The sequence below is a fragment of the Lytechinus variegatus genome, chromosome 4, assembly GCF_018143015.1.
Source record: "Lytechinus variegatus isolate NC3 chromosome 4, Lvar_3.0, whole genome shotgun sequence".
Taxonomy (NCBI): Eukaryota; Metazoa; Echinodermata; class Echinoidea; order Temnopleuroida; family Toxopneustidae; genus Lytechinus; species Lytechinus variegatus.
Window position 1 is genome coordinate 19,846,743 of NC_054743.1, and position 14,464 is coordinate 19,861,206.

At 41.1% G+C, this 14,464-nt stretch overlaps 1 protein-coding gene across 1 annotated transcript; it reads left to right on the forward strand.

The window, feature by feature from the left end:
• Positions 1-457: 457 nt before the first annotated feature.
• Positions 458-13,636, forward strand: LOC121412875 (sacsin-like). Its single transcript, XM_041605638.1, is given in 6 exon segments — positions 458-560; positions 1,332-1,414; positions 1,775-2,033; positions 3,665-5,224; positions 5,622-13,492; positions 13,494-13,636. Coding segments are annotated over 6 exon segments (9,927 nt in total). The 3' UTR covers positions 13,545-13,636.
• Positions 13,637-14,464: the final 828 nt, after the last annotated feature.

Consider the following 14,464-nt stretch of genomic DNA (forward strand, 5'->3'; position numbering starts at 1 on the left):
AGCGTTTAGAAACTTCTCACTTCTGCCGACGAGCGACATGAGCGACGGGGTCACTTTGTGAGGTGTCCATTATTCTAACGAATGGTGAAGGCCGGCATTACATCGTAACATATAAACAATTTTCAAAAGGAAAAAATATCAATATCATCGATTAGAATATTGGAAATCCCTGAATAGACTGGAGGAGGGGAAAATTATTTTAAGATATTTCATTATCAAATCGTTTATTTCATCCATTACAAACGGTGGGAATAATAGTGATGACGACCAATCGTTAGATTATATCATATTTTATTCTCAAAACTGTTTAATTCTTCCTCCTCATCCTCCTCCTTTTGCCGGGGAAGGAGGCTTCATGAGAGGGGGAAAAATGTGTTTAGCTCCCGCACCACTTTTTAACAGCCCCTTCCTCTTCCAGTGTCCCTGCTTGTGTGCACATTCTCTCTATCACGGGTCCATGGCATTTGATCTGGCGGCAATCGCTCCTCAGCAAATTCCATACGCTAATGAAATGACCAAATTCATCCCTGAGTTGCTATACCCTACCATAAAACCCTTTTGTAACCGTTACCTTATCTCTTTGACGAAGTAAAGCCGGGGCAATTGTCACTCAGGGGAAATATCGTGACACCCCCTACACACACGCACCTACCCTCACAGACAATAAACAAAATCTAAATGTGTGATAGAGAAGGGGGAATAATTATATTCACGCATTTTGAAGGAAAATATACATATTTCCATACTCATTTGCGTAACATTGTCACACGTTCCTGTCTAAAAATTATAGTCGTGTGACATTTTGCTTTTATATGCCTTTGTCTCTAGGTCCCTGATAAAATCATTTTTCTCGGAGAAGCAAAGTAAACGAAGCTCATGAATTCTGCTAGTATTATTTGTTTCATTCAAATTTTGGTGTCAAGTAATAAAATGTTCATGATAAAAAAAATCCTGATGCCATAAGAACCTGCTTCCACTAACCCAAATGTGAAATTCACATTTGGTTAGTGGAAGCACCGTGGCCGTCATTGTTTCGTCTGTTAGTTGAAAACTTGTTTCACGTAACACATGTATGTTTCTGTTTTCTCCAAATACAGTATTGAGTACTTTGAAACTTTTATGACAATAATGGCTCATTATAAAAAGTTTATTTTCTTTTATTGACATGGTTGATGTCGAACAAGCTTCCAAAGAATTTTTGACAATTTCCTGTTCTAGCATGATTCAATAAAAGTACTTTTTGAGTGAGCAATTGACACTGCCCTAGTGACTCTCACATGAAGATAAAACTTCTAATAATTTGATTCAATATGGATTATATATTTTCCCAGCACGCTTTGGTCCCTCTCCACCATCTCTTCTTGACTTCTTGAAGAAAGTTTTAAGAGAATACACCGATGGACAAATAATGAAGGTGAGCATAGCAGAATATATTTATGCACATATACCTCCACATTATTTATTCATTGTAAACTAATAATGGAAAGGGTCGTAGTATAATGATCTCATTATTGATTATTATAATGGGAATGAGTGATAGTGAAAATCATTAGAATAAAAGATAATAAACGTCAGTAAATTGGTAAGCTATATGACACATCTAATTTAGTGAAGAACTAAAAGTCCTTTTTATGTGATACTGATCAGATATCATTTTCATGCAATAGATTAGAGGGAGCTTAATAATGGCAAGTTTTTGTGTTCAATACAAAATCAGATGAAACGACTTACTCTTATTTACTCTTAATTTTCCGGGTTTCTTTAAATAACAAAGGAAATAGTACAGAATGCCGAGGACGCGGGAGCCAAGACAGTTCGCTTTCTTTATGACTGTCGCGAACATGGAACGAGTCGTCTTCATTGGCCTTCTCTCGCCCCATTCCAAGGCAGGGCTTTGTATGCTTACAACGACGCCTTGTTCAAGGACAGAGACTGGGAGGGAATCCAGAGGCCAGCCAGAAGCAACAAGGAAGATAACCCACTCAAAGTTGGACGATTCGGCATCGGATTCAGCTCAGTCTACCATCTTACAGGTACTTTTATACAGTCTGATTGACCAATGAAACCGACTCCTGACCGATCTGTCATTGGAAATAATATAGTCTGGAGTCGGTTTCACAATTGTCGTTAGAGAGCGTATCAAAGGTACACACTTCATGCCCTTCCTCTTACGTGGTGTAACGTCAATTCTTCTACAACCACTTCATTTTGACCATTTCGTTTAATTTCCATTCGACTACAAAACAAGTTTTTCTGGGCCTGGGCGGATCCAGCAACAGCAAACACGTTCGCCACAAAGGCATCCACGTTCAACCTGACTGCTGAAGGATCTAAGAGGGGGTATAACATGCTCCATGATATTCTTTGTGCTCAAATTTGACTCAAAGAAAGGACGGGACGTGCATCGTGTGCTGGCCAGCCCCTAGACTTATACCAGAACTATCTGATATCTTGATCTTGTAATATCAGGGGCAGATGAAGAATTTTTCAATTAGGGAGGGGCACATTTTCATAAGGAAAATTTGAAAGAAAAGGAAATGTCACTAAATGTGAAGGTAATGTTGTCCCGCGTAATATTTGACAAGAAAAAGGGACATCACTTGTGCATGAACGACACTATTCCCATTAACACAATATTTTCAATTTGCTGTGACTCTCAAGGTGGGGGGCAGGGTACGAACGACATATTTATAGTAAAATATTGACTATGACTTTCAAATGGGGGTCACGGGCCTGAAATTCTCCCACCTCCCCCCTTTTGTTCTTGTAATGTACTCAGTTAAACAGTATGACACGTTTCTTGGGGTTTGCAGCCTTTGCCTTCTTGGCTTTTACCTTCTTGGTCACCTTCTTGGCTGGATCTGATTGGTTATAAGCCCTTATTGACACAGCTCATCTGGAAATTAGAACAAGCGGTTTTAGATAAAATGTGTTGAACCAAATAGAAAATGCTTTGATATTACCGTTTCCCAATCTCACTTTCAAAATGAACATCATATAATTTTCATTGTTAAAACCCAATATCCTCGTCCTAAATTATATGGTGTACATTTCGATTATTCTGCGCGCTTAAAATGATTGATTCTAGTTACGGGTTAATGTCTTGTTATTTTTGTTATTGTTAACAAAAATTATTTTGTCTGAATGAATAGACGAAAGGAAAAGCTATAATCCAACTTGGTTTCTTCGTTTACACTTTTGTGGGATATGAATTTAAAAATCCCGCATTATTAATCCGAAATATTTGAGCACTTTGGAAATGAAGCCATGAAATGTTCAAATTTCTATCAAATTTGCTTTATGTCCTAATGAAATTTATCAATGACCCAAGTGATATCAATAGCAATACTAATTTTAACTCATTATAGGCATATGCATAATTCCTCCATTTAGGAATTGAGTTTTCTCTTATAAAAAAAATTGTTTTGACGACATATGTGCATAACGGTTTAGTGATTGTGATAACTTTATTTTCAGGCAAAATGCCAAGTAACTAGGCAAAGTTCACATCAGTGTACTGTCATGAGTCCTCTTAGCGGCCACACGTTCTTAATGAAAACTCTTGAAAATCCTGACCTTACTGGCCCTATGCTAATATATGATAATAACAAACATGATTAGTGACCTTTTATTTTTTTTATCTATGTTCTCTCATAAATCATAGATCTTCCAAGCATCCTAAGCGGTGACACACTTGCCTTCATAGATCCTCATGAGCGTCACTTTGGAAAGGGTGAAACAGGAACAAAACTGAGTGTGACCGAACATGCAGACACTTTCAATTCGCCAGACTTCGTTGATCAATTTACACCATACAACACCATATTCCCAGAAAGCACTTACACCATGAATTGTGGGGAACCATACGACGGAACTTTGTTCCGATTCCCAATACGGCAAGAAGGAAGCACTCTCTGTGACAATGAGTATGATGACGCTGCCATGGAACGCCTCCTTGAATCCTTCATTGATGATGCTGATGTTGTACTTTTATTTCTTCGATCACTGGAGACAATCGACATCAGCAGAAGGCTTAATCGAGGTCAAACCCAAATCCGATCAAGAGCAGAGATATGCCCCATATCTCTTGAGGATATGAAATCAAAGCGAATAGGGTTCTCCAGAGCATTAGAAGCGAACGGCAAGATGGAAATTAGACAGAGAGCGAGAGCTTCTTTAACCCATCAGCTCACGTTGACAGTGGAGGTTGCAGAGTCGAAACGTCGAATGGATTGGATCGTGTGTCAGGTTGTTGGAGGAAAAGAGATGCCAGACAATTTAATGAGTATCGCTGACAAAAACGGATACCTACCTTGGGTCGGTGTTGCTATGCCTTACAACTTATCCCGGAAAAAACGAGATGGTTTCCGTGGACGAGTGTTCTGTTTCCTCCCTTTACCTCCTGGTGATGAGAGTTTGACTGGACTTCCGGTTCACATTCACGGGTTCTTCGGGGTTAACAGTGATAGAAGATCAATCAAGTGGCCTGGTGCTGATCGGATTCAAGGAGATGTTGATGCGCGATGGAACTTCCTACTGGTGACGAAACTGATGCCAGATGCATACATGGATATGCTGATGTTTGCAATTAGAGAGCAGAAGTTGTCCCCTGATGAAATCTACAGATCTTGGCCCGACCCCGATAAGGTCAGACCACAGTGGAAACGGCTTCTCAAACCAATATTCCAATTGCTAATCAAGTTCCCTGTTATCTATACAACCGTTGATAACGAAACAGGTCTATGGGTTAAGATTGAGGATGCTGTCTTCAACTTTATGACAGGTGAGGACAAAAATACCGAACGAATCTTGTTGAATGTCCTCAAGGCTGCCAAGATCCCTGTTGCTGAGGTACCAGAACACATCAAGAAAGTCATCAAAAGTAAAGAATACGCCAACTTCAATGCCAAAGTGATTTCACCCGAGATTATCATCGATTGTATTCATAAGAGCCAGCATGGAGTCTTGGAGACCCTGAGTAGTGATGACAAAATGTCGCTATTGGAGTACATCATGATGAAGACTAAGACCCCTCGACTTATTGGTCTAAGGCTCCTTCCGTTGGCAAACGGTGATTTCGCCCAATTTTCAACTAGATCAGCATCAACTCCCTCTGTCTTCATACCCACGAGAGAACTTGACAAGAGCCTTTGCTACAACATGGGTAACAGGCTTATCCTGCCTAACATCAACGAGAACTTGCATAAACTCCTACAAAAAGCTGGTGAGAAGTGTTTATATCTTAAATCCAGTATGTACTTATGACATGTTTTCCAGCTCTTGCTTGCTCATTAAAAGTGGATTTTTTTTTATCATAATGAATTGTTTCTTAGTAGTGTATTGCATGATTCAATGTCAATATATCTCTTATCAGCAGTTTTAATTTTGATTTCCTAGATATTGAGTAAATTAGAATTTCCTTTTCAAATACGTATATTATTTAATCGGAACTTTGATCATATTTCGATATGTTTTTCATTATGACTTGATATCTACCCGTTGTATAGCCTTATGATTCATCGGAATTACTATAATTATTTTTTTTTTTACCTTTGTGTGATCTTATTTCAGGAAGCAAATTTCAACTATACTATTTTTTCCAATGTTCTTTTGATTCTTAGCCGGGCATGGATCCGTCCAATTGCAAATGATGTCAGATAAAAACCTAGCTCGACTGATTCGGGACACCCTGCCAAAAGAATGGTTCTCGTCAAACCGAAGTAGCACTATACTCTGGCATCCTGGCAAAGGAAACCAACCTCCACGAGAATGGCTGCATGGGATCTGGAATTTTCTGAATACAATTCAACGTAAGTCAATTGGTATATATGAAGGACTTCCATTGATACAGGTTGAAGAGAAGCAGTCAGGCGAAGTTGTCCTTGCTTTCCTTAAACGGAACGCAACTAATATCTGCCAGAACTATGGTTCAGATAAACTTGATCGGAATGAGAATTTGGTTCTTACCAAAATTGGCCTTGTCGTCTGTTCTTGTCCTTCATTCATAGATACTGCTCGACTTATAGGGGAGGGTTACCTCAGAAGTCCAACAAGAAAGGGTGTAATTGGTGCGTTGACAGCCGTACAAAATGGGAAATCACTACAAAAGACTGTCGAGAATCTTCCAAAGGAAGAAAGACGGTTACTAGTAAGGTTGTGCACCAACTGTTCTCTCACTGATGCAGAGAGAAATTTTCTTGCTCACATACCCTTCTTCGACACAATACCAAGAAGCCCATCGATCAGAAGTAAAGTTATGTCTGCAGGTGATGAACGTGTTTTCTTTTGCAGAATGTCTTCAGATCAACTGCCGAACTTTCATCTTCCAGATTATGACTTGATTTGTTGCCTTGACAATGCAATCCTGAATTTCATTTCCAATCTAGGAATGAAAGAAAAAGAAAGGAAGGATTGGTTGAAAGACATTGTAAATTCTATTTGCAATGGTAGTCAAGACAGGGCAGCTCTCCAGGAAGTAGGGCTATGGATATTGCATGATTTGAAAGCTATCAAAAGAGATATTGGCAGTCACCTGTTGAAGCTGAAGTCGTGTGACTTTATTCTTACCCGTGCAAATGGGCTCAAATCACCCGAATGTTTATTTGATCCAGAAGACCGGCATGTATCTGCACTATTTGGCAATGTATTCTTTCCATCTGGAAGGTATGTGAACGAAGGCCTCTTGGGATCATTACGGGAGCTTGGTCTTCGTCATAAAAGTAGTGTCACAGCAACTGAATTAGGCAAGTTGGCTGAAGAAATAACTAAGGAGAGCAATGCTAATAAGGCAGGCATCTTGATGTCTCTCTTGGGAGAATATCCTGACAAGCTTAAAGAACCCATTGCCAGTGAGAGTGGCCTGACACTGCAGCAGTTCTTGGCTGACAAAAAATGCATCCCATGTCTTCAAGAGAGCCCAGACTTCTATCCTCAAGACATTCCATGGCACAAGTCTAAGGGAGAGAAAATGATCAGTCCGGGCGAAACAGTTATGTCTACCAAAGTTAACATTCTCGCCTCTGGTGCAACCACACCATTTTCGAAAGAAGGAATTCCAAAAACCCTACTACGTAGTCTAGGAGTGAAACAGCATGCTAACATCACATCAATCATTCAACAAATAGCCGCTGTTTCAAAGTCTCTTGGAGGAGTCGAAGCTTCTGATAAATCAACGAAACTGGATAAAATGGTTCATGCTATTTACACCTTGCTGTCAGGTACGGATAGGAATGAGCAAGTGATACCCCGACTGACATCATCCTTACCTGCATGCATTTGGACTGGCACACACTTTGTGGATATTCATCGGGCAGTATTATCGAGCGATGTGGACGATTTCCATCCCTACATTTATTCAATACCAAAAGAGTTCAGGGAAAAATATCAAACTTTGTTCCTAACACTGGGGGTCCAGAGGAGCATATCCCTTCAGCAGATTCATGACACCATCATGCAGATACACAAGCTCGAGCCTAAACTTGGTTCTGTGACAGAACGGATGAATTTCTGCATAGAAAACAAGCGTGTTGTGCTAAAGGCGCTCAGACTCCTCCATAAAATCTGCGAAGGTAACCGTTGTAGATATCCACCAAATACCTTGGTACCAACGAGTAACGAAAACTCTTTAGAATTAGTTAAGCCTGGCGATTGTGTTTATGAAGATGGCAGCAGTCGCGGAGATTCTGACGAAGTTCAGGATAAGCTGAAGGAAGATAAAACTTTCATCGTCGATGGGTCATTGCCTATAGCCATAATTCGATCTTTGGGGATTCCACCCCTTAGTCGAAAGATTCTTGCACCTGAGGATTTGATAGGTATAGAACAAGCAGGCCAGTATGAACCACTCACCACAAGACTGAAGAATATAATTAAGGATGGCTATCTGGAGAGTTCAATACCAAAAGAAATGATTCAAAATGCTGAAGACGCAGGGGCATCTAAGGTACATTTCATGTTAGACCTTCGGGAAAATTCTGAAGTACGTTCAAGTTTGTTTGACAAAGGTATGACTGATTGTCAAGGGCCAGCACTGTGGGTATTCAATGATGCATGTTTCTCACCCGACGACTTTCAGAACATCACTAAGCTTGGTGGTGCGACTAAGGAACTTGACACATCCAAGATCGGGCGCTTTGGGCTTGGTTTCAACTCCGTTTATCATTTAACAGATGTTCCCAGCTTCCTGAGTAGAGAATACTTGCAGATTTTCGATCCACATACAGTACATCTTGGTTCCATGCTACGAAGCAAAGAAAGCCCGGGGATCAGGATAAAGCTACAAGGAAACAACGCAATATCTATGTATAGAGACCAGTTTGCACCATATGAAGGTGTTTTCAATTGTTGTCTGCAAGTGAGTGGTGGTAATGTATATTATGATGGTACACTTTTCCGGTTGCCTCTTCGATCAAGACATGCAGCACTGAATAGTGAGATCTCTGATCAACATTACGATGAACATAAATGTAAATCACTACTCGTGGATCTTTGGCGTTCTTCAGAAGATTTATTGGTGTTTACTAATAGCGTCCGTGAAGTCAAAACATTTGTGCTTCTTTCCAATGCAAAGCAGCCATCTGAATCAAGTCCACTCTTCGAAATTGCGAAAGAACATGTTGCTGGTCGAAATATAATAGCAGAATTCATGCAGAGTAAAGGGGATGCAAGAAAACAGAAACAGATCAAACCTTTGATCAAAGAAGAGTGTGTTGTGCGAAGCTTAACTCCGTTTGGAAAGCAATATCTCAAGATTCACGAAGAACCAAGAAAGCGTGAGCTGATGTCAGTCACAAGCGTCGGAACAACATCAGCACACAAGATGTGGCAAACATCACAAGGGCAGAAAACAGGACTGGCACCTGTAGGTGGTGTGGCAGTGAAGTTACCTCTCTCTGATGAGCAAGACAGTAAACTCTACAATGGCTTGCCACTCGCAGTTCTACATAGCCACCTTCCTTGCCATTGTAATGGATTCTTTGCCATTTCAGCAGACCGTCGGAATTTATGGAAGCCCGCAGCCGACTCAGATTCCAACTACTTTATGAAATGGAATGAAGCTGTCTTTGAAGATGTCATATTAACAGCCTACATGATTCTGTTGACTAATGATAGGTTTCGCTGTCACGTCACAAAAATGCCGTCAAATCTACGCATTTCAGGAGTGAATAGTTCACCAACTAACTTCTACACGCTGTGGCCGAAGGACAGAAATATTTCCAAGGGCAGTGATTGCTATGCTATGGTTAAGGGGTTCTACAAAAGATTGGTTGTCTCTGATTCACCTGGCCCAAATATATTTTGGGAAGGAGAAAAGACGTGGGCATTCAAGGAGGCTATGTTTGTTGATACAGTACTTTATGAAATCCCGCACATTGCTGTAGCAGTAAAGACGGTTTTTCAAATGCAACACACGAAGCGAAGTGTTACAGAGATGCCATCGGAGATACGCCTAAACCTAGAAAGGATGGGATTCGGGGAACAGCTGAGGAAACAAACCTGTACCGAGCGCGATTTCTTCCTGAAGCACTTTCTTCCCAAGCTTTCCATATTTCCATCCGAGGTTCGAGAACCCCTTATCCACTACTGTTTGCAGAACACTGACTTGCGAAAGACTCTGAAAACAATCCCATGCATCCCTACTTCTCCAGACGGTAAGATCTTAAAGAAGCCTGAAGAATTGATACATCCTCATGGAAAGGCAGGCAACCTTTTTACGAGCGACGACGGACGGTTTCCCCATGGTTCCTTTGCAAATTGGGATTGTTTGCATATTCTGGTGCATTTAGGAATGGTACAAGATGATATATCTGGCATGGACTTCATCAAATGTGCACGGAAATTATCGGGGGAACCTATTCCCCATGAGTATGATCGCATACTAGTTGACTACCTTACCTACAGATTGAAGTCACGGGAGTGTTCATGGGCAAAGGACCAATCACTTCAGAACCAAATGAGTAAGGTTGCTTTCCTTCCTGTCACCTACATGAATTCCTCGATGAGAAAAGCATCATGCGATACCATATTTGTGCCCGAAAGACTGGCATTGGTCAGCGACGTATACCCGGTTCTAGACGAAAGCAACATCTGGTTTCCATTTCAGGTTAAGAGATTTCTTGGTATTGTTCATGATCCAAAAGTGGGTGTCGTACTCCAACAACTCAACTCCATCATCTGTAGACCTGAAATTTGTGGAAACCTTCCACGTGTTTGTCAAGAAATCTATGAATACCTCGATGCACGACTAAAAAGGGAAGAAAACATACCCGAGATTCGACAATTCTTTCAAACAAAAGAGTGTCTGTTGGTTCACAAAACGTTCAGGAGTTGCGATCAACTGGCACTTGACTTTGAGGAAGAGTCGGTTGGATCTTACCTCTTTCGGTTACCCAGGAATTTGCTTAGCTTCAAAACCCTTCTAACAAACGCTGGCATAAGAATCCGATTTTCAACAAATGACTTTGTGTCTACTCTAAAGCATATCAATGACACAACTTCTGGAAAGCTAGATCATAATGCATTCGAAGAAGTTATGAAACTAATAAAATGCTTGGTAAATGCTGCATCGACTTACCCCAAGGAAATGCAAGAGGTTTCTCCGAATGATATTTATGTTCCAGATACCAACGGCTACCTCCGAACTGCTGATGAACTCTCTTTCTGTGACGTAGACTGGATTTCAGTGCCAGATGGTGTGATCAAAGCTCACGGTGATATCCCCCTACCTTGGGCGAGGAAACTTGGAGTGAGAGATATTCGACAACACATCCTTGAAAGCTATTCTGTGCCTGTGCCTGGTCTTAACAAAATTCGATCAGAGAATCTATTGCAATTTGGGCAACGAGAACCCCTGACAGAGAGAATAAAGAACATCCTCAAAGGATACCCCTGCGATGATACAATACTCAAAGAACTTGTGCAGAATGCAGATGATTCATGTGCTACTGAAGTGCACTTAGTTCTTGATCTCCGTACCCATCCTAAAGACCGACTCTTTAAAGATGAAATGTCTCATCTGCAAGGTCCTGCCCTCTGTGTATACAACAATAAGGCATTTACTGATGCTGACATCGAGGGGATTCAGCGACTAGGAGTTGGTAGCAAAAGAGAATTATCCTCAAAAGTTGGAAGATTTGGTGTAGGTTTCAATGCGGTCTATCATCTAACAGACTGTCCAAGCTTTTACACAAACGGCGATACGCTGGGAATGTTTGATCCAAATGTCACATATGTACCTAATGCTACCCAAGAGTATCCAGGCTTCATGGTAAACCCAACTAGTGAACTGACCGACGACTTTCCAAACGTTTTCAACTGTTATCTACCTGAATTCTTTGACGTAAAGGATTCAACCATGTTTCGATTGCCACTGAGAACGGAATGCATGGCAGGTGTATCGAAAATCTCTTCTAAGGTCCATGAACCCGATAGTATAAAGCCACTGATCCAGAAATTCAAGGAAGGTTTACCAGAATTGCTACTTTTCCTGAGCCATGTTAAAAAGGTCAGCATATCCACTATTGATGAAAGCGGAAATATGATTGGAACGTCTAGTGTTCATGTAAGCATATCGGAATCTGAACAACATGAATTAGAAACATTTCTTACGACAATATCCTCTGAAGAAATTGATCCAGTGACTGGAGCCGCAAAGTCTCTTAGAGACATTCCAGTGACGAAAGTGCATTATGATATCAGAGTGACTGTAACAGAACAGCGAGCCAAAGACGTGAAAACCCAAACGGAGGACTGGTTAATTTGTCAACAACATGGCTTTGAAAATACAAATGACGTCCCAGATACTCTGTTAGAGGCATACAACAGCGGATATCTCCATGTCTTGCCATTGGGTGGAGTTGCTGTGCCATTGGGCAACCAACAGGCTCCAGCGAAAGCATATAGCTTCCTCCCCCTTCCCATAGAAACTGGTCTCCCAGTCCACGTCAATGGATCTATTGAGTTAGATGAACGTAGACGAGACATTTGGAGAGCATGCGACGACACCAGAGCACAGTGGAATCGTCAGCTCATGAAGAAAATCGTGTCACCTGCATATGTCAAGGCGCTTTGCAGTCTTCAGGCTAAAATCATGGATCGCATTGAAGAAGTAAAGGATACCTTAGATATGCAATACATCGTATCGTCGTATAACGCGATTCTACCTACAGTAGCTGAAAATAGGTTCTGGGAAGAAGTTATTACACACGTTTATAGGATAATTGCTGATTGTGCCCAACCAATGTTTCCCTCGATAATGCGAAGTTTATCTGACAAAAGAGAAGGAGAATGCATCATTGGAGTCAATGAAGTTGATACTTTAGAATGGAGGAACCCTCTTTCAGAATCTCAGAAACCAGGATACTTTGATTCTCCAATCTCAAGAAATCCGATCTTTAGATCGATTGTAACAGATCTTGGATTTCCTCTAATTGAATGCCCTTGTGCAGTACAGGCAATGTATTCAGATAGCTTGGATGAGTACAGAAGAGGGGATGTCCTTGAGGTCACGCCTGCTAGTTTGATCAATCATCTCTCAAGTAATGCAGTAGAAGACGTAGGGCTGAGTCCAATACAATTACCGAAACCAATTTCCGACACAGTGATACAAGACACATGTACATTGCAAGCCATTCTGGAGTATTGTTCACAATATGACGACTTCAAAGACAATACTGAGGCCCTCCCTCTTCTATTAACATCAGATGGATTTCTAAGAACCTTCGCAATGGAAAGACCTGTATACAGTACCGAGTTTGACTACCTCTTTTCATCCAGCAGTAGCAATTTCCTGGATAAGTCGATAAGGAATTACTTCAGTGAAGATTTCGATGTTATCTCTCATTTCGACATATCAAGTATTGCTGATTTCTTGAGGAATGAGTTATGTCCTACAAAATTCAATTGTAACCAATATATTCAGTGGGATAAATCTGAACCGACACAAGAATGGATCAGCGGGCTATGGGAATGTATCGCTGCATGCACAAGTCCTGATGACGCGTTGCAGTGCCTTTCGACATGGAACATTGTGCCTTGCCGCAAGGAGGAAGCTACAGGCGTCGTTTACCACCTAGTTCCACTGTCAAAAGCTACCTCTGTGGTGAATAAGCTAAGTGGCATGTCTAACATGCTTGCTGCTTTAAGTTCTTTGGGAGTTTCTGAGGTTGATCATTTTAATAACCATCCAGAAGCAAAACAACTCATAACCAAGTTGGTTGCCCACGAAGATAAACCAGATACGATTGTTGCAGTGCTTGACCACGTCATTCAGACAAATCCGAGTCAGTTCGATCAATTGACATCCGATCAACGCGACCACATCTTGCAGTACATAACGACACACATGCCAGAGAGATTGATGGAAAATGGTGACAACAGAAAGATCATCAAAGGTCTACCATGCTATAAACAATTAGACGGGGCTTACATTTCACTATCACAATCACCAATCGTATATGTGATAAAGGGAAATCTATCCTGTGAAGAGATGATGAAGTGGATGGCGGAATACAATGCCACTTTCCTACGTGAAGACTACGGTTTGAAAGAACTATTCAAGGCAGTAGGGTGTATTTTTGTATCTGAATGTGAGGCCCTCTTCAAGTTCATCTTCCCAAAATTCGACCTGTTGTCGTCAAAGACACGACTGCAATACCTCGAAACCCTGTCAAAGCATAGGTTCACAGTGGAAGTCGTTGGTGAGTATTGTATGAAACTCCAAAGCTTTCAGCTATTGGAAAACAGCGCCGGAGTATTGAGACGTGGCAGGGATTTCTTCGACCAAGGAAACAGAGTGTTCCAAGAAATGCTCTCTGAGGATAACTTTCCATCGAAAGAAATCATACAGAAGCTCGACCATTCTTTCGTGCTTACATTCGGGGTGCAATGTAAAGTCACAGCAGACATGTTTCTTGAGTTTGCAAACACCCTATCGATGAATCTGGGGAAAGAAAAAAAGGAAAGAAAAAAGCTTGCTGAGCAATCAAAGTTACTCGTAAAGGAACTCTTTCAAAATTGCACTCTACACAAGGACGAATCATTTCTAAACAGGATCAAACTCATTGACTTCGTTGTCTCTGACGCCCCAGAATTGACATTAGCGAAACTGCACCCCTATCATATGGACATAAATATGGGCGTAAGATTTGATTCATCGAGTGTACATGTGAATAAGGAACTTGTGTGGTGCTCAATGCCGCTTCTACCAGAATATATTTCAAGCATAAAGTCCCACTGTCACTGTCACCGTTCGAAAGATTTCATACTAGAAAAGTTAGGTGTAGTGAACAAACCAGTGATCGAGAGTGTCATTGAGAATACAAGAAAGATGTGTTGTAGCGTCCATGATCAAGGGATAACAGACTTTCAGGTGTTGTGCAAGGTCATGGAGACAGCTTACCATTACTTCAATTCAGCTTGTGGTCGTCATCATGAAAATCATCGCTGTGGAGATCGCACTGATAAA